General features: G+C 46.2%; 1 protein-coding gene across 3 annotated transcripts in view; it reads left to right on the top strand.

Annotated features, from left to right (window-relative positions):
- Positions 1–24,034, top strand: part of SMC6 (structural maintenance of chromosomes 6) — a 918,345-nt gene that overhangs the window by 225,044 nt on the left and 669,267 nt on the right. For all 3 annotated transcript variants that reach the window (XM_085610645.1, XM_085610644.1, XM_085610643.1), the window contains exon 13: positions 6,967–7,131. In XM_085610645.1, coding sequence (XP_085466771.1) covers positions 6,967–7,131 — 165 coding nt within the window. The remainder of the gene's footprint in view (positions 1–6,966; positions 7,132–24,034) is intronic.

Here is a 24,034-nt window from a genome sequence, read left to right on the forward strand (position 1 = left end):
TTCGCACACTGTTTCCATGCTCCCACAGTTTTTTATCTGGTGGTTACGCGTTGTGGTGCAGAAAAGTTCTCCGAAGAAAACTGACATGGGCGCGCCGGGGCGGGTCTTATGTGACCTCGCTGACGTCACGTGCGCGGACAATGCCGGGGCGGAGTCGCGTGATGTCGCCCTGCTCCGGGCGTGCAGGGATTCTGTGGCAAAAAGTTTCCGGATCCAGTCTCATGCCTGGGGATAATTCTACGTGAAGGAATCTGCGGCTAGAATTGTCTCTACCAGATACATCGTTACCGAAGGTAAGTAACTCGTACTTCGAGGCTACAGTAGGGGTTTCCAGTACTGCTAACATCCGACCCCACCACCAGCTCAGCAGGTCTCCCAGCCCTTTTGTTGCCGTGGCTTGCAGAGGCAGAGTCCAGGGCATCCAGGGCAATGGGCAACTCAGGCCCCTGACCCACCAACAGCTGAAGCCGCAAAACCTATTCACTGTGTCCTTTGCTGCATGCAGCAACCCAATTTGGGGCAGGATCTGTCTTTTCCTCCAAGGGTGGCAAGCCTTTACGTTAGACACGTTGGTCCTCCAAATTCTTTCAGGGCTACCTCTTCCTATTTCTTTCCTCCTGGCACACTTTCCATTACCATCAAGGGCAGCTGTCTAGTACCATCTGTCCCTCTTGCAGCTGGAAGTCCTGGGCCTGATGTCCAAAGGAGCCATAGAGAGGGTTCTGGTATCAGATGTACGAGCTGGTTGTAACTCCTACTGCTTTCTGGTGCCGAAGGAGGACAGAGGCCTTCATCTTGTTATAGAGCTCTACACTTTCAACGCCTTTCTCCGGAAGGACAAATTCAAAATACTCATGCTTCCTCAGACCCTGCTTCTCCTACTCCCAGGAAACTGGGTGGTGTCATTGGACCTGCAGGACGCTTATTTTCACAGACGTTACCTGCAGATCATAGTAAGCCAGAGCATTTTCAGTTTACAGTGCTCCCTTTTGGCCTCACCAATGCCCACAGGGGGTGCTCGAAAAAGTAATGGTGGTGTTCGCAGCACACATTTGGAGTTTTAGGGTTACTCGTGTTCCACTGGCTCGATGACTGGTTATTAAAGGTGGATTTGCCCCAGGCAGTCAGCAACACCTCCAGACGATGGCCTAACATTGTTGAGATTCAATATCAAAGTGTTGAAGTCAAACAGGACTCCTTCACAGCGCTCCCATTCATCTGAGACATTCTGGATATGGTATGGTCCCATGCCTTTCCGGGGAGCCAAATGCCCAGGATATTTGGGCTGCGATCCAAATGTTTAAGCCTCTGTCCTCGATCTTAGTGTGGATGACTCTGAGGCTTGTGGGATTGCAAGATGCCAGATGGCATATGTGGGCTCAGCAATGGTACCTAAAGTCCCAGTGGACTTGACACAAGGGGAGTGTGCTGGATTGTATCTGGATTTCTAAGGACATTGCAAAAGAGCTGCAGTGGTGGATGCTGTACTGCAATTGGGTCAGTGACAGACTCCTCTCCATGCCCTACCTGCATTTGACAGCAGTGATGGATGCATCGCTTCTGGGCTGGGGAGGTCATCAGGGAGAGAGGGAGATCTGAGGCCTCTGGTGTGTGTCTGGCTGAAGCTCAGCTCTACATCCGTTTGCTGCCACTGAGGGCGATTCGATTGGTGTTAAAGGCCTTCCTAACCACCATCAGAGGAAACCTAGTGCAGGTGCTCATGTACAACTCTACCACCATGTGGGACTGAAATAAGCAAGGTGGGGTCTTGGGTCTAGTGTCAGGAGACTGTACGCCACTGGAAGCGGCTGAACATCAAAATGATTTTTCTTGTGGGTGAGCCACCTTGCGGGATCTCTAAATGCTAAGGCAGGTAAATACAGCCTCTGTTGCTCAGCGTACCACAACTCTGTTACACCGGGAGGTGCCTTAAGGTAAATTCCATTATTGGGGAAAACCCTGACTCAGTCTTTTTACCACTGCCAAGAACGCACAATTTCTGCTTTTTTGCATGTTGGAGTTCTCAAAGAGGCGCTCTTTTGAAGACTCCTTCCACATGGAGTGGAGCTCAGGACTCCTGTATGCCTTTCTGTCACTGCAGCTCCTACCCCAAGATTTGAAGAAAATGAGGAACAACTGGGCCCAAGTCATTCGAATAGCACCAAATTGGGCCAGGAGCGTGTGCTATCTGGAACTCCTGGGTATAAGCATCTGTGTACACCAGCCATTGAGTCAGATTGGTGGTTTGGTACCGCACCTGCCAGATGGACACACTGCCTTTAATTTGTGTAACTTTTTGTTTGTTTTGTCCCTGGACCAAGAAAGACTTGCTTTATGCACTGTTAAAGGCTACATGTTGACGTTTTTGCTGGTGCTATATCAGTCTTCATTGTTTAAATTAGTCAGTGATGAGATCTGAAAGGTTTGCAAGATTTGTTTCAAAAGAGCCCTTTGGAATGCCAAAATAGGAATTTACTTTGATTTTTACTTTTTTATGTTGACTCCTTTTGAGCTGTTATCCAGTTTTCCATTATTTCTCCTGATCCTCAAATCGGTCTTCTTTATTGTCATAATGTCAGCTTGATATGTGAGCAAGTTTCAGGTTCTCTGTTTAACCTCCTCATAACACGTGTTTCTCGGATAAGCTAGTGCTGAGACCCGAGCTTCTTTGCAAAGGAAAATGGTAACACCGTTTCATGTCATACAGGACATCACCCTTCCAGCACTGTTTTCTCCTCCTCATCCATCAAAAGAGTAAGAGAGAGACTATTGTATGGGCCCCAAGAGAGCACTAATTTTTTACATTGATCACACTAAGAATATCAAGTAGACAATCAGCTCTTTCTGGGGTTTGCTGGTTCAAAGATGGACGAGGTAGTACAATAATCTCTCAATGGATTGTGCTCTGTATGAAGATGTCCTACGCATTGTCTGAGAAGCAGCCTTCGAAAGAACTACTCATTTTACCAGGGACCAATCTATTATCACTGCGTTGGCACGCTGAGTGCCTTTTCTGGAGATTTGTCAGGCAGCTCTGCTGGCGTCTCTACATATGCTTACAACCCACTACTGCTTCGACAATCTGGTCTGTCTAGATGGGCATTTTGCTTGCTTGTAGGAATCTTTGGCATGAGCCTGTTCATCTCCACACACTGCACCTGCAAATCGATCTCCTGATTGATGCTGTAAGAGTGTAGTGCGCACACCTGAAAGGCTGATCTGCGAGGACCCTTCAGACCCCTCTAGAACAAACCCTGCATATAAACATCCTGGATCTCCCGGCAGTCAGAGTGGCCATGAAAGTATTCCTACTACAATTCTTGCACTAAAGAGTGCTGGTAAGAATTAACAATATGACCGCACTTTATTATATGGGAGTTTTGATAGAGATTTCGAACGACAGATTCTCTCTTTTTGACTATTTCCCAAGGTATCAGACTAGATCCAGATAAATCTCAACTAGTACCACTGTGCGATGACCGACTCAATGTTGCTCATTTTCGGCACGCTACCAGCTCCCTCTGGTGCATCTACAGGCCTCCCGGACCTTAGACACCTCCCAACTGGGCTGCTGCAGGCAGGTTCCCCCTCGGAGCCAGTTGGGCTCACTGGGTCTGACAGGTGGCACCATGCAGCTACATTTCGATGTCGCTGTGCTCCGGAAATAACACTCTTGCCCTATTAAGGCACCACCCACATACTCCAGACACTGGGCTGGCTTCTCCTCATGACCCTGCTACAGAGGAAAGTCACTCATTCATGATAGTGGTGTAAAGTGCAGCAGACGTGCTTCACATACAGCTTCCTACTCAGGAGTTCAAAACTAAGGTATTGACCAAAGTACTGCAGAATGGCCATACTAGTTCTGACACCCTTTTTCCCTTTATTGAGGCACAGTACAATACCTTTTCGGGAGCTTGGTCTAAGCCTTGTTCAGGAGCCCCGGCTAACAGTTAGGTCGACATACGTCGCCATTCAACCCCAGGTGACCAGTCTTTCTCACCCAGAACCCGACAGCTGAGAGTCTTGTGTATCACGGCCTCAGCCGGTATGGTGAACCCAAAATTGTTCCCTTCCACGCCAACTGACAAGGAATCGAATAGGTTTGAAACCTTTGAAAAACAAGTTTTTTTTCTCTCCATCAGCCTAGTGTTCAGTGAATGACAGCTGTCTATTTGGCAGCTATACCCATGCCCTTTGGGACTTAGTGGCCAAGTTCGGGCTATTGTCCCTGAGGAGGGCCATGCAATTCTTGTCCAGGCCGTCATGATGCAGCAAAATTCACGATTCATTCTGGATTGGACACTATTTTATCCCTTGGTATAGCCATTGGCACCAATGTGGCCCATAGCAGATCTGCTTCGGTGCAGTTCAATGGCTTTTCAGGCATTGTTCAAGCTAGCATGATGGACATGCAATTCAGCCAGTCCAGACTTTTTGAAGATAGACCAGACTGCTCTCAACCGGTTTAAGCAGAGCGGAGCCACAACGTACTCCCTTCCCCTGTCTGCCCCCTTTCTTCAAACACATCAACAGTTTTGCCCCATCCTTGGCTTCAATAGGGACTTTCAGAACTGTCAACAAATGCAGTCAGTGCTGTAATCCCCTCAGTACTTTGGCAGCTACAGTACCCAATACCCACCGACAACAGGGACAATGGGAACAGCATGCTGTCCAGTCTTCCACTCCCACAGGCTGATACAGCCTCCAGACCTTTTTAGTGCGTGTCCTCTTTGGCACCCATCCACCCTGTTGGAGGCGTGATCTGGCGGCTTTTTCTGTCAGGTAATAACTTCAGATAAGTGGGTCCTGCAATTGTTCATTGGGGTTACACTTTACCGTTCTTTCACACTCTGCCGCACCATCCACTATCCTCAGAATGGCTAGCAGGAGTTAATATGTTCCCTTTGCAGCAGGAAGTGTAGGCTCCTTTGGCCAAAGGAGCCATATGGAAGGTGTCAATGCTACTTCATAGTGCCGATAGAAGATGGAAGGATCCGTCCCATTTTAGACCTTTGGCCTCTAAGTGCCTTCCTGTTGAAGAATAAATTCAAGATGGTCACCCTGACCCTGGAGACTGGATGGTACTGTTAATTTGCAGGACGCTTATTTTCACATCCCCATCTTGCAGGCCCACATGTGCTATTTTCCGTTCAAGGCGGGGCAGTAGCAGTTCCAGTACGCTGTGCTACCCTTGGGCCTCACCAGTGCCCCTTGGTTGTTTGAGAAAATGTTGCCAGTTGTCGGAACACATATTTGGAATTTAGGGGTGCCAGTTTTCCCCTACCTGGACAACTAGCTGCAGAAAGCGGACTCACCCCAGGCAGTCACCACCCACCTCGTGACTACGGTGAACCTTAGAACACTGTTTGGGTTCACTGTAAACTTGCCAAAGTCACACCTGACTCTTTTGCAGATGCTCCTGTTCATCTGAGAAATTCTGGACTGGGAGCAGTTTATTGCCTATCCTCGGTGTCTCACTCTGTTTTGGATTTCAATGAGGATGACTGAGGCTGCTGGGACTGATGACCTCCGGATGGTCAATCATGCCTGATGGCATATATGGACTTTGCAAGTCCCAGTGCCCACAACACAAGGGTGATCTCTCCGATCAGGTCCAGATTTTAGAGGAGACTGCAAAAGACCTGCAGTTGGGTCAGCTGCAGACTCCTCTCTTTTCCATACCCAAAGCTGACAGAGATGACTGATGGATCTCTCTTGAGTTGGGGTGGCCACCTAGGGGAGGTGGAGATCAGTGAGGTATTTGGTCTCTAGCGGAAGCTCAACTCAACATCAGTCTGCTGGTGCTCAGAGCCATTTGTTTGGCGTTAAAAGCCTTCCTTTCATCCATTCGTCAAAGGAAGGCTGGTGCAGGTGCTTATGGACAACATCACCATGTGATATTGCAGCAAGAAGGGCTGGGTGGAGTTGCGTCTCTGTGCATGGTGTATTATGCCCCAATGGGACTTAAATGTGGTTCTTACATTCCTCATATGTGATCCTTTCAAACCTCTGCTTAGATGTCCTCTCCAGCTAATTACCCCCAAGACAGTCTTTCTTTGTCGCTATTGGCACAGCGGGTGAGCGCTACAAACCCTCTGTCAACCAACCATACATCACTATTTACCCAAAAAGAAGGTTCTACGAACCCCAGCCTCCTTTCTTCCAAAGGTAGTGACTCCATTTAATCTAGGACAAACAACTTTCCAGTCTTCTTTGTTCCAGGACAGTTCAGAAAGCAACTGATGTCAACGCATAGATAGGGCCCCGCATGTTCCTTCCAAAGCCGAGCAACATCAGCATGGAACTGCAAAGCACCACTTGTCTGCATATAGGGGTACTGCTTGAGAATTGCCTAGATGTAATCTGTCGCCTGGGGAAATCTTCCAAAGGTGAGGAATCTACTGTTGAAGTGCACCATTTTCCTCCAGATTTTCTTGGTGGGGGGGTGGGAGAACCCCCCCAAACCCACTAGTAGTGGTCAGGCTCGCTCACTACACTCGCTATGCACCGTATAGCGGCTGGTCTGAAAAAAATTGCCAGGGCTGCTTTGGGATTCCAGTCTGGCCCAGCACGCCTCCTGTAACAACTGGCACAAATTCTATACTGGAGGCACTGTTCAGCTCCAGATTCTAAATTAGTTATTGGTCTGAATTCCTCACGTGTACTCCTAACAGGCAGTATGCAAAATCTGGGTAGCTCAGGAGGTAGTTTGAGGTCCCTGAGATGTGCCCTTATGTGGTCATGTTTCAGAATCAAAATTGTGTATCATTCTTGTCGTTTATCAATATAATGTGTATACTTAGTTGACAAATTGAAAATATGTAAGATTTCAAATGTGTTAGTTGAAAGACTAGCAGTCTATTATATAAACCGGTTAGCCTAATTGGGTTTCACCCTTGTAATTTGTGTTTATTTATTTAGTATTATTGTTTTATAATTATCATTTTGAATGTTTCCTCTTAGCCTTGATCAGACCTCGGAACCAGAAAAGATGGAAAGACTAAGAAAGATTTCTCAGTTGAAAGAGCAGCAAAAGATCTTGCTAGATCAAGAAGTCACAACTGTGGAGCAGATGAACCAGTTTCAACAGGCTATATACAAATACAGAGAGGAACACAGCAGACTCAAGTAAACATTTGTTACTTTTTTTTTTAACAAATTATTATACGTGAAATATAAGCAGAGCGATGTGGTATGTGTAAGGCATAGATACGCGCACCTTTTTCTGAACAGGTTTTGCAGATTTCAACATTTAAATGGACTTGAATACTTTTAAACTGAAGAAATGTAGTCTAGCATTGTTTTCAGGTAAACATTCAAAATCACCCTGGCATATGATACCCATTTTTCTCAATTTTTTGATTACCTTTCTCTGTGGTGCCACCACCCTTTCATTTGTTTCATTCATATTCATTGCCTGGTAGCGTATGTTGTAATATCTGTAAAATGTTTGATCATTTGAAATTCTGCTTGTAGCATTTCATAGAAATTCATTATATTTACCAAAATGTTGTTTTTATTTAGCTATCCCAGCATTGTCTCTTTATTGAAATCTTTCTAGTTTGGCTCCATTTTTATGTCTGGTTATAGAAAACTGTAGCTGTTTTGGCAACTTCTGTGATATACACTCAGACACCCACCCCCTTCTACACATATACAGTAGGGGTTTTTGGTCAGCCTTTTCAGCCATTGCCTTATTTGCAGAATTTAGTACTGTGGATCAGGAAAGTAGTCCTTCAGCAAGAGCGTGTTAATGTTATTAGTTTTGTTGTTTATAGTCTTTTCCCATCTTCTTCGCCAGTATTGGATCTTTCATATAGTCACTTGCTTGATTCATTCCCCTTCATCAAAGTGGGAGTCCCACTATATAACTACAAGCAGTGCATAGCCAGGAAGGGGTATAATAATAATAATAATCCTAATTTGTAAAGCGCGAACAATCACACGTAACGGTCTCTAGGCGCTGGGGGCTGTCGGGAAGATTAAGCAAGCTATTGTCCAGAGTCACATGGTGCTGGGCTAATCTTCCTCCGGCACCGGGGATCGAACCGTGATCCCCAGATTCCGAAGTCAGTCGCCCTGGCCGCGGCGCCACACCTCTTGCCTTCAGTATCTTATCTATATCTTTAAAAGATTAACCAAACTCCAGCCGTTCCTGTAGAACACTCCCCTCTGAGGGTTCCTTCCCTCAGATTTTCTACCATGTTGTGTGATGCGTGTTTCCTTGATCTCTACTCTGTTTATCTAAATGTAACTCCTTCAGAGAGTGCCTTTTGGTAATATATGCTCTCTGTCTTCAAAACTAACCTCTATTGAAGAGATCTGACTATTCAGGGTGTCAGTTTTATTTTAAAAACGGGACTATTTAGATCTTGTGGAACATGTGGTAAGAAGAGGCTCCATTCAGAAGATCCTCACAAGGAATGCATTTACTGCCTTTACTCATCCCATAAGGCAAAGGAATGAACAGTTTGTCATACCTTTTTTTTCTAAAACCCAGAAAGATAGGCGGGGGGGGTCTACTACTGTGGCTTCAGAAGTTTAAAGCCAACGACACCCTAGTTTCTGGTGAAGAAAGCGAGTAGTCTTCAAAATCAGGTAAAAAGCCACATAAAAGAGAGAAGTCAGAAGGTCAGCTACATCATGAACCACCTAAAAAGGCTTTAAAAAGACCCATCATATGTCACCAAGAGAGCATTGCTCATCTACTGAGCACTCTCACAAACATAAAAAAGGATGTTTCCTTAGGGAAGTCAAATTCTGAGCCTGCAATACCTTCTTACAAATTGGCTTTATAATTCAAGGAGCCTTCCATTGACGACATTGTCAACAGTTACTTCTACAAGAACCTCAACTACAGCTACGAAACATCCGACTGCAAGTTTGACGATGACACCACCAACTAAGAAAGTTGTTGACTACCACTGTTGATGATGGGAACAATAACACAGTTGCTGGTGAAACCGCTGATTACGTCAGCATTGCCATCGTCAATGCGAAATAAAATACATTCAGAAACAGTACCAAGTATTTCCCCTAGTAAGGTGTCACCGCTTCCATTGTCATTTACTGGATGAAAATGATTCAGATGAGGATGACCGCCCTTATGAGCTGCTTATAGCCCTTCTGAACTAAATGTAAAATATCAGGAAGAGGTGGAAGGTGAGGAATTTTTGAGGACTAATACAATTCTTGTTGAGCAGAACAATATGCTGATAGACCTATTCAGTATATGGACCCATCCCAACCCTATATTCATCAAAAACATCAAGAAGAGATGATGCATGTGTCAAGGGCTTTAAATCATGACTTAAAGCTCATGTTGGATGACTGTTATAAGAGTTTTCTAGGACCTACAAAGTCTGCATCACCTAGACAACTACTGAGGTCTCTGCAATCTCCTTGTGCCCAACCGCCTATGCCTCATAACTTACCAATGGAGCATACACCCAAGAGAACACCAGGGTCAAGCATAGACATCCCACTAGCGGATTTTATGTGCTGTGATGAGGTAAGAGGAGAAGGTGAGTTACTGGACGATTAGGATCTACCTAATGAATGGAATGACTGTATAATTACAGTTATACTGCCACCTGCTCCACAACCTGTGGATTTTTCTACTGACGACTTTGTAGGATTTCACAATCTAATGGAAAGAGCAGCAAACAGATTTGAATTGCCAATGCCTACAAAACATTCAGATTGTTTTTGTATGACTTCAAAGAGCCTTCTGGGAAATCAGTAAGGGCAAGCCCTATTGTAGTTTTCATTTTGGTGGAAAGCGTTAATATCATGAAGAAGCCAGAAACCGCCTTTACTGCCTTTCCCAGACTAGATAAGAAGTATAAAGCACCATAAATTCATGTTTTTGATTGGAGACCTAAAAAAGATTCAGTGGTAAAACAAGCAGCTTGAAGGATCCCTCCACACCTATCCCCCACGTACCCTCAGAGAAACGTTAGGCATTTATAGACCGTGATTTTCCACTTTGTTAGCGACTACGGGTAGGGCAGCCAATTTCTTAGCGATCCTTGGTCGCTATGCCAGACATATGTGGGGAGACATTGCTCAATACTTTAATCATCTACTGGAGGATGCAAAGACTGAAGCAAAAAAGATCTTCCAAGAGGGTGAAATAACTTAATCCGAGATGATGGATGGACATCAATTCTACAGGTCTCCGTCAGTTGGCAGGAGCGGTTGTGCTTTACAGACAGGAGTGGTTGAAAGTCACTTTTAACAGACCTAAAGTCCGAAGTAAGATCCTGGACGTGCTATTTGATGGAGAAGCATTATTTGGCAAACATTTCAGCAATATTAGCCCTTTCAACAGCAATTACTGATCACAGTATCCTTAACAAAAATATAGGCAACCACCACACCAGCCCATACTAAAAAAGCATCTAGTATGGAACAAGGTTGACAAGAAAGGGACACTGGTCGAAGACAGTGACAAATTGGATGTGCTGGTTACTTATTCCCCAATGGCACTCGTAGGTTGAATATGCAGTTATTTAAAACAGTGGAGATTAACAATAACAGACAGTTGGGTTTTGGTTCTAATTGCGTCTGTTTGGAATTCAATCAAAAACTGCCTCATACATCTGCATGGAAAACATCCCTACCTCCTCTCCAACTCCATCAATTATATTAACCATGCTCAGCTAGGGAGCCATAGGGAAAGTACTCCACAGCCAGAAGGGAAGTTTTTTATTTATTTTTTATCTGTGTTCATTCCTAATAAAGAAACAAAATGTGGGAACCAAGGCCAATTTTGGATCTGAAAAGTTAAACAAATACTGTTAGACCTTGCATCTTTTGGTGTGATTTCCCCTGTCTTTTTGCCTTCTGTCCTCCTGTTTCGACTGTGCTGAACTTCTTTTTTGCTAGTTTTAAGGTTCTGTGCACTTTTCACTGCTGACCAGTGCTAAAGTGCATGTGCTCTGTGTCTAAAATGTAATGGCATTTGGTTTCTCCATGATTGGCATATTTGATTTACTGCTAGTACAATGCAGTACATGTGCCCAGGGCCTGTAAATTAAATGCTACTGGTGGGCCTGCAGCACTGGTTGTGCCACTCACATGAGAAGCCCTTCAAACCAGTCTCAGACCAGCCACCTGCCGATCCTGTGTGTGCTGTTTTAAACTGCCATTTCAAACTGGCAAGTTCACCTACTTGCCAGTTCCAAACCTTCCCTTTTAGTACATGTTAGTTACCCCTAAGGTAGGCCCCAGGTAGCCCCATGGGCAGGGTGCAATGTATTTGAAAGGTAGGATATATGCTTTTGAGTTTTACATGTCCCGGTTGTGGAAAAATGCTAAATTCATTTTTCATTACAGCAAGGCCTATCTCTCCCATAGATTAGTATTGGAGCTGCCTTGTAACACTTTACAAGTGTAACTTCCAATTGGGAGAAGATAGAAACCTGGAGTTGGTGTCTCTTGACTTAAAATTTAAATGCACATCTTTTAGTGAAGTTAGTTTATAATTGTAGGTATGAAAATGTCACTTTTAGAAAGTTGGCATTTTCTTACTTTAACTACTCTGTGCCTCTGTGTGTCCTTAGAATAAATATCTGGGTCAGGGTGACAGCTGGGCTTTGTGCATTCTCTCTAGACAGTCGCACACAAAGGGAGCTGAGATGTGTCCTGCATAGCCTGATGGCCCATCACCAGGCTGATGGGTCTTCCTGAGCTATAGTCAGAGGGAGGAGCTGACACTTGCACCTGAATAGGTCTGTGCCTGTCCCCAGACAAAGAACTGCATACCCCCTTGTAGTTTGTCTGGAGACAGGGCCAGGGGGTGCAGGGTCTTGTGCACTAAAACACCTTTCTCTGAAGTCTCTCTTCTTCAAAAGCAAAAATTGGTATAAATACTGGTCCTCAGACACCATATACTCAGAACACTTCTGGACTGAGGACATTCTGCCTGGAAAAAGAGCTGCAGGAGTGTCTGCCACTTTGCTGCTTGCTTTGCTGGCCTGCTGCTTCTTTCCTGGGTTTTAGAGGACTGAACTTTACTCTCTGCATCCTGCATCTGTAAAGGTTCTCCAAGGGCTTGTTTGGGCTTGCCTCCTGTTTGTGAAGTCTCAGGGATTTTAAAGACTTCACCTGCATCTTGCTACCAGCACCTGGGCTCCTCTGCTGTGAGTCCTGCTCTGCCAAGTGGTACCAAATTCAGTCCTGGGCCCTTGGATGTGAGTGTTTTGTGTTGCAACCCAAGAAACCGACTCATCAACTCTAAAGTGTCATTCGAAACCGGTGCGCATCGTTGCCGCCTGCACCGAAGCCGTGGACACAGCTCGCCGAGTGCGCAATGCAACGACCTTGACTTACAACGCAGTTGCAACTTCGCTGACGCAGCGCCTCCGAATCACCGCTGCTACGTCAGTCTCGGACACTGCGTCATCCACGTCTGTGGTGCACCATCCTGACTCCGACGCATTCCCGACCCAGTGTGGCGTCTAACAGACGCATCGCCTACAGCCCAGTTGTTCGGCATTGACACCTCTTCAGCGACACACAGCCCTCATGACATCGACGCATCAACGACTTTGCCTGACTGTGGAACCGATGCATGGCCTACGGCAGCAACGCCTCACCACTGGATTTCAACGCATCGTAGCCACGCAGCGATGCATCTAAGGTACTGTCAGCATATCCGCGTGACTCCTGTATCTAGCTGGCGGTCTGCCACCGCACCCTAGTACGGCGCCTCAGCAACATCGGAATCCAGGACAAGGCGCTGGACTGGATCATCTCCTTCCTCGACGGAAGAACACAGAGAGTCCGCCTACCACCGTACAAGTCAGAGGCCTCCGAAGTCACCTGCGGCGTCCCTCAAGGATCATCTCTGAGCCCCACCCTCTTCAACGTCTACATGAGCCCCCTCGCGGCCATCGTACGCAAACACAACCTCAGCATAATCTCCTACGCCGACGACACCCAACTGATCCTCTCCCTGACCAACGACCCCGCCGCCGCCAGATCCAACCTGCACGAAGGGATGAAAGAGGTAGCCGAGTGGATGACGACCAGCCGCCTGAAACTGAACTCGGACAAGACGGAGGTCCTCATCCTGGGCTCCTCACCCTCCGCCTGGGACGACTCCTGGTGGCCTCCCGCCCTGGGCACCGCACCCAAACCGACAGACCATGCACGCAACCTGGGCTTCCTCCTGGACTCCTCCCTCTCCATGACCAGGCAAGTCAACAACGTCTCCTCGGCGTGCTTCAACATCCTACGCATGCTACGGAAGATCTTCTGGTGGATCCCCACCGAGACCAGGAAGACCGTCACCCAGGCCCTCGTCACCAGCCGACTGGACTACGGCAACGCCCTCTACGCCGGTACCACCGCCAAGCTCCAGAAGAGACTCCAGCGGATCCAGAACGCCTCAGCCAGACTCATCCTCGACATCCCACGAACCAGCCACATCTCCGGACATCTGAGAGACCTTCACTGGCTCCCCGTCAACAAAAGAATCACCTTCCGCCTCCTCACCCACGCACACAAAGCCCTACACGACCAAGGCCCGAGCTACCTCAACAGCCGAGTCAACTTCCACGCTCCCAAACGCCACCTCCGATCAGCCAACCACGCCCTCGCCGCCGTCCCCCGCATCCGAAGAGCGACTACAGGAGGAAGGTCCTTCTCCTACCTGGCCGCCAAGACCTGGAACTCCCTCCCGACCGACCTGCGCCTGACCCAAGACCACCTCTCCTTCAGGAAGAAGCTGAAGACCTGGCTGTTCGAGCAGTAGCGGCACCCCCCCCCCCCCCCCCCCCCTCCCCCCCCCTCCCCAGCGCCTTGGGACCCTACGGGTATGTAGCGCGCTTTACAAGTGTCACTGATTGATTGATTGATCGCGGTCGGACTGAACTTTTGGATTTGTCCTGGTCAAGCGCGACCAGATAGCCTCAGTTGGAGCTATTGACTTCTAAGCACAGCATTTTTATTTCCTCTTGCAAAATTCATATCTTGACTTGTGTAGGTTGGAGTTTTGTTGTTTTGGTCGTGTTTTACTCAGATAAACATTGGCTATTCGTCTAAACGTGTGTGGATTACTTTTGTGGAGTTTTTTCACTGTGTTGCAGTGTTTGTGCACAAATACTTTACACATTGCCTCTTTAGATTAGCTTGACTGCTCTGTGTCAAAATATTAGAGGTTGAGCATAGGTAAACTTTCAGTGTGTACTACACTTACCCTGACTAGGATTATGGTTCCTGCTTGAACAGGGTGCATAACTCTTCCAACCAGAAATCCAATTTCTAACAAATACATAAGAAAGCAAATATTTTATATGGTTCCTCTTCAAGAAATCCTCTGACTTCTTAGACACTGAGACTATCTGTCGTCATTAGATCTCTAGAATGCCTACTTTCGTATCACAAAGCAACGCAAATTCTTAAGGGTAGAGGAGGCTGGCACTTACTATCAATTCACATTTTTCCCTTTTGGCCCCCCATTTTTTACTAAACGCACATTTTTGAAGCTGCCCATTTAAGGCAAGAAGGTCATCAGGTATTCCTGTATGACTAGTTGATAAAGACACCTTGGCAGGCAGCAGTGAAGGGACCCAGTGCCTTTCTGAGTCTATTCAACAAACCAAACTGGTTCTTATTATCAATCCACAAATGTCGGCAATCCGACCATCAAGGACTATAACATTCTTAAGGGCTATTTAGGCACCATACAGGATACGGAATATTTAACACTCGAAAGAAGAAGCAGGCTTAGACTTCTAGCACAAAAGTTATTGATAAGAAAGTTAGTTTCAGTTTGCCTGTTCTGATGGCGACATATAGTTGCAGATTTCTCACTTTTTGAATATTCCTTTGTTATCAGACTGGATCCGCCATGTTTAACTGGTAGCTATTCTAATTCAAACATATGGAAAGATCCAATAGTGGAGAAGAAAATAAGTTACTTATCTGTAACTGTAGTTCTCCGGTATTAACATCTTTCATAGATTTACATGCAACCAACCCTCCTTCTTTGAGAGCTCACCTTGTCTTCTATGGTGCTGTAGATTCACACTAGTGCTTGAAAATCTGAGGGAAGGAAGCCTCTAGGTGGAGTGTTCTACAGGGTTCTGAAACCAGATTGACTAGAGTTTCGTTCTTTTTGAATGATCTAGATGAGATTCTGAAGTGAATGTTTTCAAGTCCTTCTATGCTATGTGTAACACTGTGCTGCTTTCTAGTTCTTCTGTGGAAACCCACTTTGACAACTAGTAAGGATTCAAACATGTGAATCTATGAAGCATGCCAATACTGGAGAACTACAGTTAAAGGTACGCAACGTATTCTATTATGGCACTCTACTTTCATCTCATCCCATCTCATCTCCTCACTCCCTCCTGATGTTTCTGTAGTTGGTGCTTCATGCTATGTAGAGGGTAGGCTAGGGTGAAATTGAGTTATCATTGTTCTAATAGAATCATGATGGTAGCAGTTAGTTTCTATCACAGGAACCCTCTGGCTCCCTAACAACTGCATCATTAATGTTAGCTGCTTTGAATATTAGCGTACGGCTCACTGGTGATTTTCTTTCACTGAAATGTAGATCTTTGACGTTAGGACCGAGTTCTGTCTTTTGATCTTTCACTGCCTACTATATTTGTGAGGGGTGCGCTGCTGTCAATAGTGTGTAATCTTCTGCAGATGTAAATAAACCAAGAAGCTGAAGCTTGAGAGGCAAGTGGAAAGCGTTTTCCTTGTCATAATCCGCCATGCCAAGTAATGATATTCAAAAGTACTTTCACAGGACAAATACAGCTTTGGTACTTTATCGACAATGCAACATGAATTACAAATGGACTAAAGTTTATTTTTTCCGTGAACACTGATAATATCTCTGAAGCTGGGATGATTACTCCTTTTAGATCTCCATTTTAGTTAAATATGCATGCATATCAGAACAAAACATATTTGTGCATTTCATCTAATTAACATTTATCCTGCACAGATCACACTTTATAAGATCATCAGTATAATGACACACTGTCCTTGTTAATATCAAGGTTTAAACAATAAGATGTCCAGTCCTACATCCTTAGGCATGGTCTGTCTGTATATAGTCAACCGTATTACAGATCGCCTAGTTTTATGTGAGGAATGAAGAATTTCCTAGCATTCGTAACAGAAAGTTTGAATTGTATTCAATAGCTATTTTGAAGATATAAACAAAACACTTCCCATAACCCTAAAAAAGAAAAAGTCCATTATCCATTCAGGAGACAGGATATCCCGCATATGCTTCCGTCCGCCTTCATTTGTCCTCTTTCTTCCTTCGACCAAAACCAACAATCAAAAACTGTTTGGATGACTCCAGTCCTGCAGGAATTAATGGATCAAATTCAATCACCAGGATCTCATAGGTGAACCACTAGGCGATAGAATCATCAATAATACAAAACATTAGAAGAGACAGACTGTTGCCTCTACTAAGAACTTTTTTCAATTTTTTTTATTTTTTTAAATTGATTTTCATAGTATAACAACCATAAAATACATCACTGTTAGCATATGGTTACAAAATACAGAACTTTTTTTTTTTGATTTGGATACATCGGAGCAGAGTTTGACAGTGATTGCAGAACACAGTTTATGGCAATAGCATACATTACATAGAGTATCATCACGTGGATCGTTCTTAGTCCTCTTTTCTAGTCATCATATACTCGGCGAATAGAGTCCAAATGTCACGTGGCCTAGATGCATTTGGCAGTTCTTCAGCTTAACATGTAAGTTGACAGTATCAGACCACAGGAGGTAGCCCATAAACCACAGTGAGACTGGGGCGGTACATTATATCTAACAACAATGTCTCAATGTGGGATTCATTGGAAGGACAAGTTATTTCAAAGCGAACCGTATCATAGAGTACTTCTTAGAGGAATGAATCCATACAGGGAAGACACAGGGAGACCAAGGATGAAGGGAAAAATATATTTTAAGAATGGACATATTACGTCATATGTACATATCATATCAGTAAGAAGCACTGCGTGACAATTAGTGGCAATGTAACCAACAGAATACTGTGCACAAGTGCTCGTGGAGTTTGTGACGGCGCAAGTGACACATAAAGTGGTATGTACAGCGGTGAAGAAGGCGCAACAGAAAAAACAATGGTACATTAAATATGCCGGAGTTAGGGCATTTACACAATTAATGTTGGATCTTTCAAGGAACAGTAGAGCAAATGCCCATGGTAAAAAGGCGCCACAAGTAACGCTGTTGAAGTCGACGGCGTTTCGGCCTGTAATACTCTAGGCCATCATCAGGACTGGTTACACATACTTGGGGCAGTGTTGCAAGAAACTGGGGGACAATATCATCCAGCGGGGCACTGCCTCGAGAGAATTGAGGAGGTCCGTGAAAGCTTGATGGAGGGCGGGAGACACAGTCAATAGGAATGATTTGAAGGGCGAGTGAATCACCGGACGGATTGTCCCCCAGTTTCTTGCAACACTGCTTGTTCAGGCAAAGTCAGCCCAGCAATGTGCCAGCCACATGTCCCGCACCATTCACCTTCTTCACAGTCTGGGATTCTCACTAAAATTACCCAAAATCACATCTCCAACCCGCACACGTCCAACAGTACCTAGGTGCGACCATAGACACACTGGCAGCCACAGCTCAGTTCAAACCCCAACGCTCCCTTCCTGCGCGAGTGTTCATGCAGTTGATAGGCATGATGGCCTCCTGCATTTTCATAGTCCCGCACGCGAGACTACATATGCGCCCGCTTCAGGAGTGCTTGGCACGTCAACGGAATCAGGCTCACGGGCAATTAAAAGACCTAGTGTTGGTGAGCGGTCGGGCATACAACTCTCTGCATTGGTGGAATCCACAAAACCTTTGCAAGGGCTGACCGTTCCACGAGCCTGTTCCACAAATAATACTGACAGCGGACGCGTCTCTCCAGGGATGGGGAGCTCATGTACTCAATTACACAGTGCAGGGACTATGGACAATACAACAAAAGAAGATGCACATCAACGTTCTGGAACTGATGGCAATCTTCCTAGCCATGAAGGCATTCAAAGTACACTTGTGCAACAAAGTCGTGTTGCTCCGGACGGACAACATGACTGCCATGTACTACATACAGAAGCAGGGAGGAACGCACTCTCCACAGTTGTCTCATCTGGTTCAGAGCATGTGGAAGTGGGCCATTCAGAGGAACATATTCCTCATGGCGGAACACCTCCCAGGCAAGGACAACCAGATGGCGGATCTGCTCAGCAGACACAGCCACCAGATGCACGAGTGGGAGCTACACCCGTCAGTACTCCAACCGTACTTCCAACAGTGGGGTCATCCAGAGATAGACCTATTCGCCACAAGCGAAAACGCAAAATGCCAAAACTTTGCCGCCAGGTTCCCACATCCACAGTCGCAGGGCAATGCGATATGGATGAACTGGTCCGGCAGATTTGCGTACGCTTTTCCCCCAGCGCTGTTGATACCGCTGGTGGCACGCAAACTGCGACAACACTCACTGACACTCATCCTGGTCGCTCCAACATGGGCACGCCAGCCATGGTACACCACCTTTCTGGAACTTTCCGTGGTGCCGCATCAAAGGCTGCGGATCAAACCCGCGCATTTGACGCAGAGCCATGGACAAATTCAGCACCCAGATCCGCAACAGCTGAACCTGGCGATCTGGCTCCTGAAGTCCTAGAGTTTGGCTACCTAAACCTGCCACCTGACTGTATGGAGATCATTAAGGAAGCTAGGAGACCCACTACCAGAGCTTGCTATGCAGCCAAATGGAAGAGGTTTGTCATTTATTGCAATAACAATGACATTAACCCGCTAGATGCATCCATTCAAAACATAATCTGTTACCTCTTACACCTATACCGATGCAATCTGGCATACACCTCAATACGTATCCATTTAACCGCAATAGCAGCCTATCTCCAAAACAGGCAGCACCTCTCTTTATTCAGAGTGCCTGCCATCAAAGCCTTCTTGGAGGGACTTAAACGAGTAATTCCCCCAAGACACCCACCAGCACCAGTGTGGAACCTCAACTTGGTCCTCACCCGACTGATGGGTCCACCCTTCGAACCTCTCCACTCGTGAGATTCAATTCCTCACCTGGAAAGTGGCTTTTCTAGTAGCAATCACTTCGTTGAGAAGAGTTAGTGAACTCCAGGCACTAACCATTCAAGAGCCATTCATACAGGTTCACGCAAACAGGGTCGTACTACGTACCAACCCCAAATTCATGCCTAAAGTAATATCGCAGTTCCACATGAATCAAACGATTGAACTGCCTGTTTTCTTTCAGAATCCACAAAATGTCGCTGAAAGAATGCTCCATACACTAGACGTCAAAAGAGCCCTCATATACTATATAAACAGAACCAAAAGCTTTAGGAAGACAAAACAACTTTTCGTTGCCTTTTCCCCACAACACAAAGGCAACGCCATCTCCAAAGCAGGTATAGCCAGATGGATCGTTAAATGTATTCAAATTTGCTATCAAAAGGCTAAACGCACATTAACGATTCCCCCACGAGCCCACTCAACACGTAAGTTAGGGGCCTCCATGGCTTTCCTGGGAAACATTCCTTTACATGATATATGTAGAGCAGCCACATGGTCCACTATACATACATTTACCAAACACTATTGTGTAGATGTACACACAAAACAGCAGGCAGCTGTAGGACAGGCTGTTCTCAAAACTCTTTTTCAGACCGCTGCAGCTGGCACTGGTAGCCGCCGCTAATGGGAGGTACTGCTATGTATTCTATGCACAGATATGAATTCAGCAGCCCACATGCCTCGAACTGAATATGCTACTTACCAGTATACATCTGTTCTTGGCATGTAGGGCTGCTGACATTCATATCGCCCACCCTCCTCCCCGGCGCCTGTAGCAGCTGCAGCTCTCAGAATTACTGTATAGCATGGTCATCACTTTCTGTATCTACTCCATCGCTGCCACAATGGCGAAAAACAATCTGAGGATGGATAGGATGCCCATGCGCACTGTGGTCCAGGGGAGGAGTCACCTATCTCAGGATACTTCGAAGACTCTTCCAGGACAACAACGTGCAAACATCCGGACCCAACACTAGGCGGCGATCTATGCACAGATATGAATGTCAGCAGCCCTACATGCCAAGAACAGATGCATACTGGTAAGTAGCATATTCAAAACTTAACTGGGTCCGTTCCCCATTGTAGCGGATATCCCAATTCAACTTGTGTTGTGCAGTCTGTCAAGGATAGCACAACTGATTTACTCCAATTTATTCTGAGGCCTGAGTGCCATTCAAAGCTAATATATTCTCGAATTAGCCGCTCTGGGTATACCGCAGATTCACGCACATATAGCACCATGTCATCGGCGTACATGGGTACTGCCAGGAGTCTCTGGTGGAAACGCAGCACCGCCTGTGCATGTTGCAGCCGTAGCTCGCAGGCCAATGGCTCCAATACCACCGCAAATAATAAAGGCGATAGGGGGCAGCCTTACCCCGTCTGATTCGGAACGTGTCAGACGTCTGGCCATTGACTTGGACACGTGCTACGGGGTCTGTATATAACAGCTTGATCTATTTTGTGTAGATTTAGGGCACCCCCATGCGGTGCAACACTGCAAACATCTATCTCCAGGAGATAGTCAAATGCCTTAGCGGCGTCAAGGAGGACCGCCGGCGGCGGCAAAGTTGGTTCGAGGAGATGTAACACTGCAAATTATGTGCAGTAGACCAAGTCGGGATAAACCCTGACTGATCAGGGAGCACCATGTCGGTTTGCCAGGACCTTTGCTAATATCTTTACATCCATATTCATTAGGGTAAGGGGTCTATATGATTAACAACTATCCGGTGCTTTCCCCGGTTTCAATAGAGCTAAAATCAGCGCTTCACAGAGTGTGTCCGGAAAGCCTTTGTTGCTTATATGCCTAGTCATACATCTCATGAAGGTAAGGTAGCAGTATATAAATGTATTCTTTATAAAATTCCGCCGGCAGTCCATCTGTGTCTATAATTGAAATTGTGGCGGTGTATACGTGGGTACTAACATGTGAAGCAAAACCGGGGAGTGATCTGACAACGTGCGAGGCAAATGCGTATTTGTGGTGATCCAGGAGTTAACATCACCCGTGGTCAGCCAGTAATCAAGGCGTGACCACGACTGATGTACATATGAGTGACATGTACCTTCCAGCACTGCAGGATGTTGCAACCTCCAAGCATCCAATAAATATAGATCTTTCATGCCATCTTTAACAGCTTGGACTGCCTTCTTTACTGTGTGCTCTGCAGCAGTGTGTCGGTCAAGTGCAGGGTCCAATACAACATTAAAATCGCCTGCACAAATAATTGCAGCTGGCGGTAATCTTTGTACTTTATCCCATAACATTTCATAAAATCCAGGGTCATCTATGTTAGGCCCATAGACACTGACAATAGTTAAGTGTACCGCATAATTTCCCCAGCACCACTATATAGTGGCCATGCTCATCCTCCTCTACATGCAAACTTTCACACAAAATATTTTTCTGATTAAGTTCATAACCCCCCTTGCATATAAAGAGTAGGAGGACATCAAACGCACCCCAGCTCATCTATTGCCCACCGCTTTCGCTTTATGTTTAGTAAGGTGAGTCTCCTGCAATAGTGCAACCTGAACATTATGACGGTCTAAGTAGGCTAGTACTTGTCTCGTTTTTTTGGGGTTATTAAGACCTCGGACATTCTATGTTACCCAGGTTATCTTGCCATCTGTCTGCCATGCTCAATGGCACACTCACCACCACATCTGCATCCGTAATGCTTCTAATTGTCTGCAGTACCCTTTGTATTCCGAGTGTTATACTGATGTATCCAGAACAGTCCCCAACAAGTCCCCCCTCCCACTTCAGTATCCCAATTATGCTAAGGATCCCCAAAGAATTTTTTTTAAAAACTAACCGTCCACCCCTCTGTAAGCAGCTAGTCTGCCCACAGTGCATACCCTGATCCATGAACTATGTGGGGTGTACCCTCTTGGAAGTCACCAGTTGCCCACTGACTTCCCTCGATGTAGTAAGGGGGGGACGGGGCATTTCTAATGTATTCTCCCAGCCTGCTTGGTTACCATATGTCTAAAAACAGTACCGACATGTATCCTGCACAACAACATTTCGAACAAAAGGGCAGAACAGTTAACAGCAACTCCCAGTAGTCTTGGGCGGAGGCTCAGTACCCCATCAAGGTGCTTAGCATGTACAGTTTAGCCGCAAAATCAGCTGTGACATTTGTAAATCAACCATGCGATCAGGACATAGCCTTCTAAGGAGTATGTAGGTGGCTCGAGGGCCCGGCGGGTGTAGGTTAATAGTGGACGCACACAATATAGGGTTTTAAACAAATTTATTTTATTGTAGGGATGTTTCTTGTATGAATTATGCTTTAGAAGTCCCAGAGACCTGATGGGATTTGGCACAAGTAACAAAAAGAAGCAGACTAAGTCAAATGAAACACAGTGGCTAAACAATGACTCTGGATCCTCTTCTCCCTTCTCAGGACCGTCCTTAATGCTTGCGTTCAGGTTTTTCTGTCGCTCTTGTGTCCTCCCATGTGCTCCAGAAAGAAGGGAAAAGGGAAGAATTAAAATGCTGGGATTAGCTCAGTCTCCTGCTCTGGGTTTATTGTGGTACCACCACCAAACGTGGTGTAGGGCAAAAGGGAACGGTTTGGTAGGGGGTGCAGGTACTGTGAAGGGAATGGCGAGAGAAAACAACGGGTGTTCTATCTCCCCGTGCCACCCCACCACCCCCACTAGAACGACCCCTTTAGTGCTACTTGCCTTGGGCCACGACCTGGGAGTAGGGCCGTGGTGATGGGACCCGGGGCGTCCTCTCCCTTCTCTGGGCCGCCGGGCTTATACGCGTTGTATGTTATCCCAGGGGTGTTCGGATCTCTGTCGCCTCCTCCGCTGGGCTGCTCTCTTTCGTCACGCTCTCCTCTTCTCGGTTCCTCCTCTTCTTCTTCTCCGTGGTTTCTCGCTCTCATGCCGCCGTCAACCCCCTTCCTTGTGTAAATCTCCGCCTTTTATTTTCGTCCACCCGTGCTGACGTCCTGACGTCGCGTCCCAGCGCCACTAGACCGCTGTGTTCCTCCAGGGTTTTTCCGGCTTCCAAGTCCGTCTTGTCCCACTTCCGGTCTGGTGTGCCTTCGACCTCCTCACAGAGTACCTTTACTATGTTTAACACAGTCATCAGACTCACCTCTTAGGATGCAAGTGCTGTAGTACCTATGTATTCTTGTAAGTAGGCCCATCTTCTCCACATCCTTTTCCATGACGAGCCGTGTTTTTTAGTCTCCTAAAGTATATACAGCCCAACACCCCAGCGGAGCAATACCCCAATCTCCTCACAACATAAACTGTGCTTTTGTTAATTTACCAAGTGTCCGACCTGTAGCAGCTTAAGAAGACAGGGCCACAATCGCATTTACCTGCTTAAGGTTAAGTAAATCTAAACGACAATACCAGTCTGAACAGATGGACAAATTAATGTGTCAGTCTTCATTATCTGCGTCGTCACCAGCTACTCTAGAAGATTCTCGTCGCTCCAGCTGCCGCACAAATTGCTAAGCGTCTCTAGGGGATGTGAAGATTTTGAATTTGCTCCCGTGCTGTATCTTCAGACGCGCTGGGTACAACATTGCGTATTGCATCTTCAGCGCCTGCAGTTTTTTCTTCACTTGTTGAAATTCACGTCACACCTGCTGTACCGCCGTCGTGAAATCCGGAAACGGCGCAACCTCCACCCCCTGGTACGTGGTTGTGCCTTTTTCTCTCGCCAGGCGAAGTGCAACATCCCTGTCCCGATAGTTAAGGAGCCTGGCAATGATAGGACGCGGCAGTGCTCCTGGGATGGGTTTAGGCGCAAGAGAGCGATGTGCTCTTTCTACTACCAGCATGTTCGAAAAATGTTCCGCTCCCAGCTTGGTTTTTAGCATCTCCTCCACGTACAGCTCCATTTTACCTGTATTTGTGGTCTCTG

Source organism: Triturus cristatus, chromosome 6 (assembly GCF_964204655.1).
Source record: "Triturus cristatus chromosome 6, aTriCri1.1, whole genome shotgun sequence".
NCBI classification, from domain to species: Eukaryota; Metazoa; Chordata; class Amphibia; order Caudata; family Salamandridae; genus Triturus; species Triturus cristatus.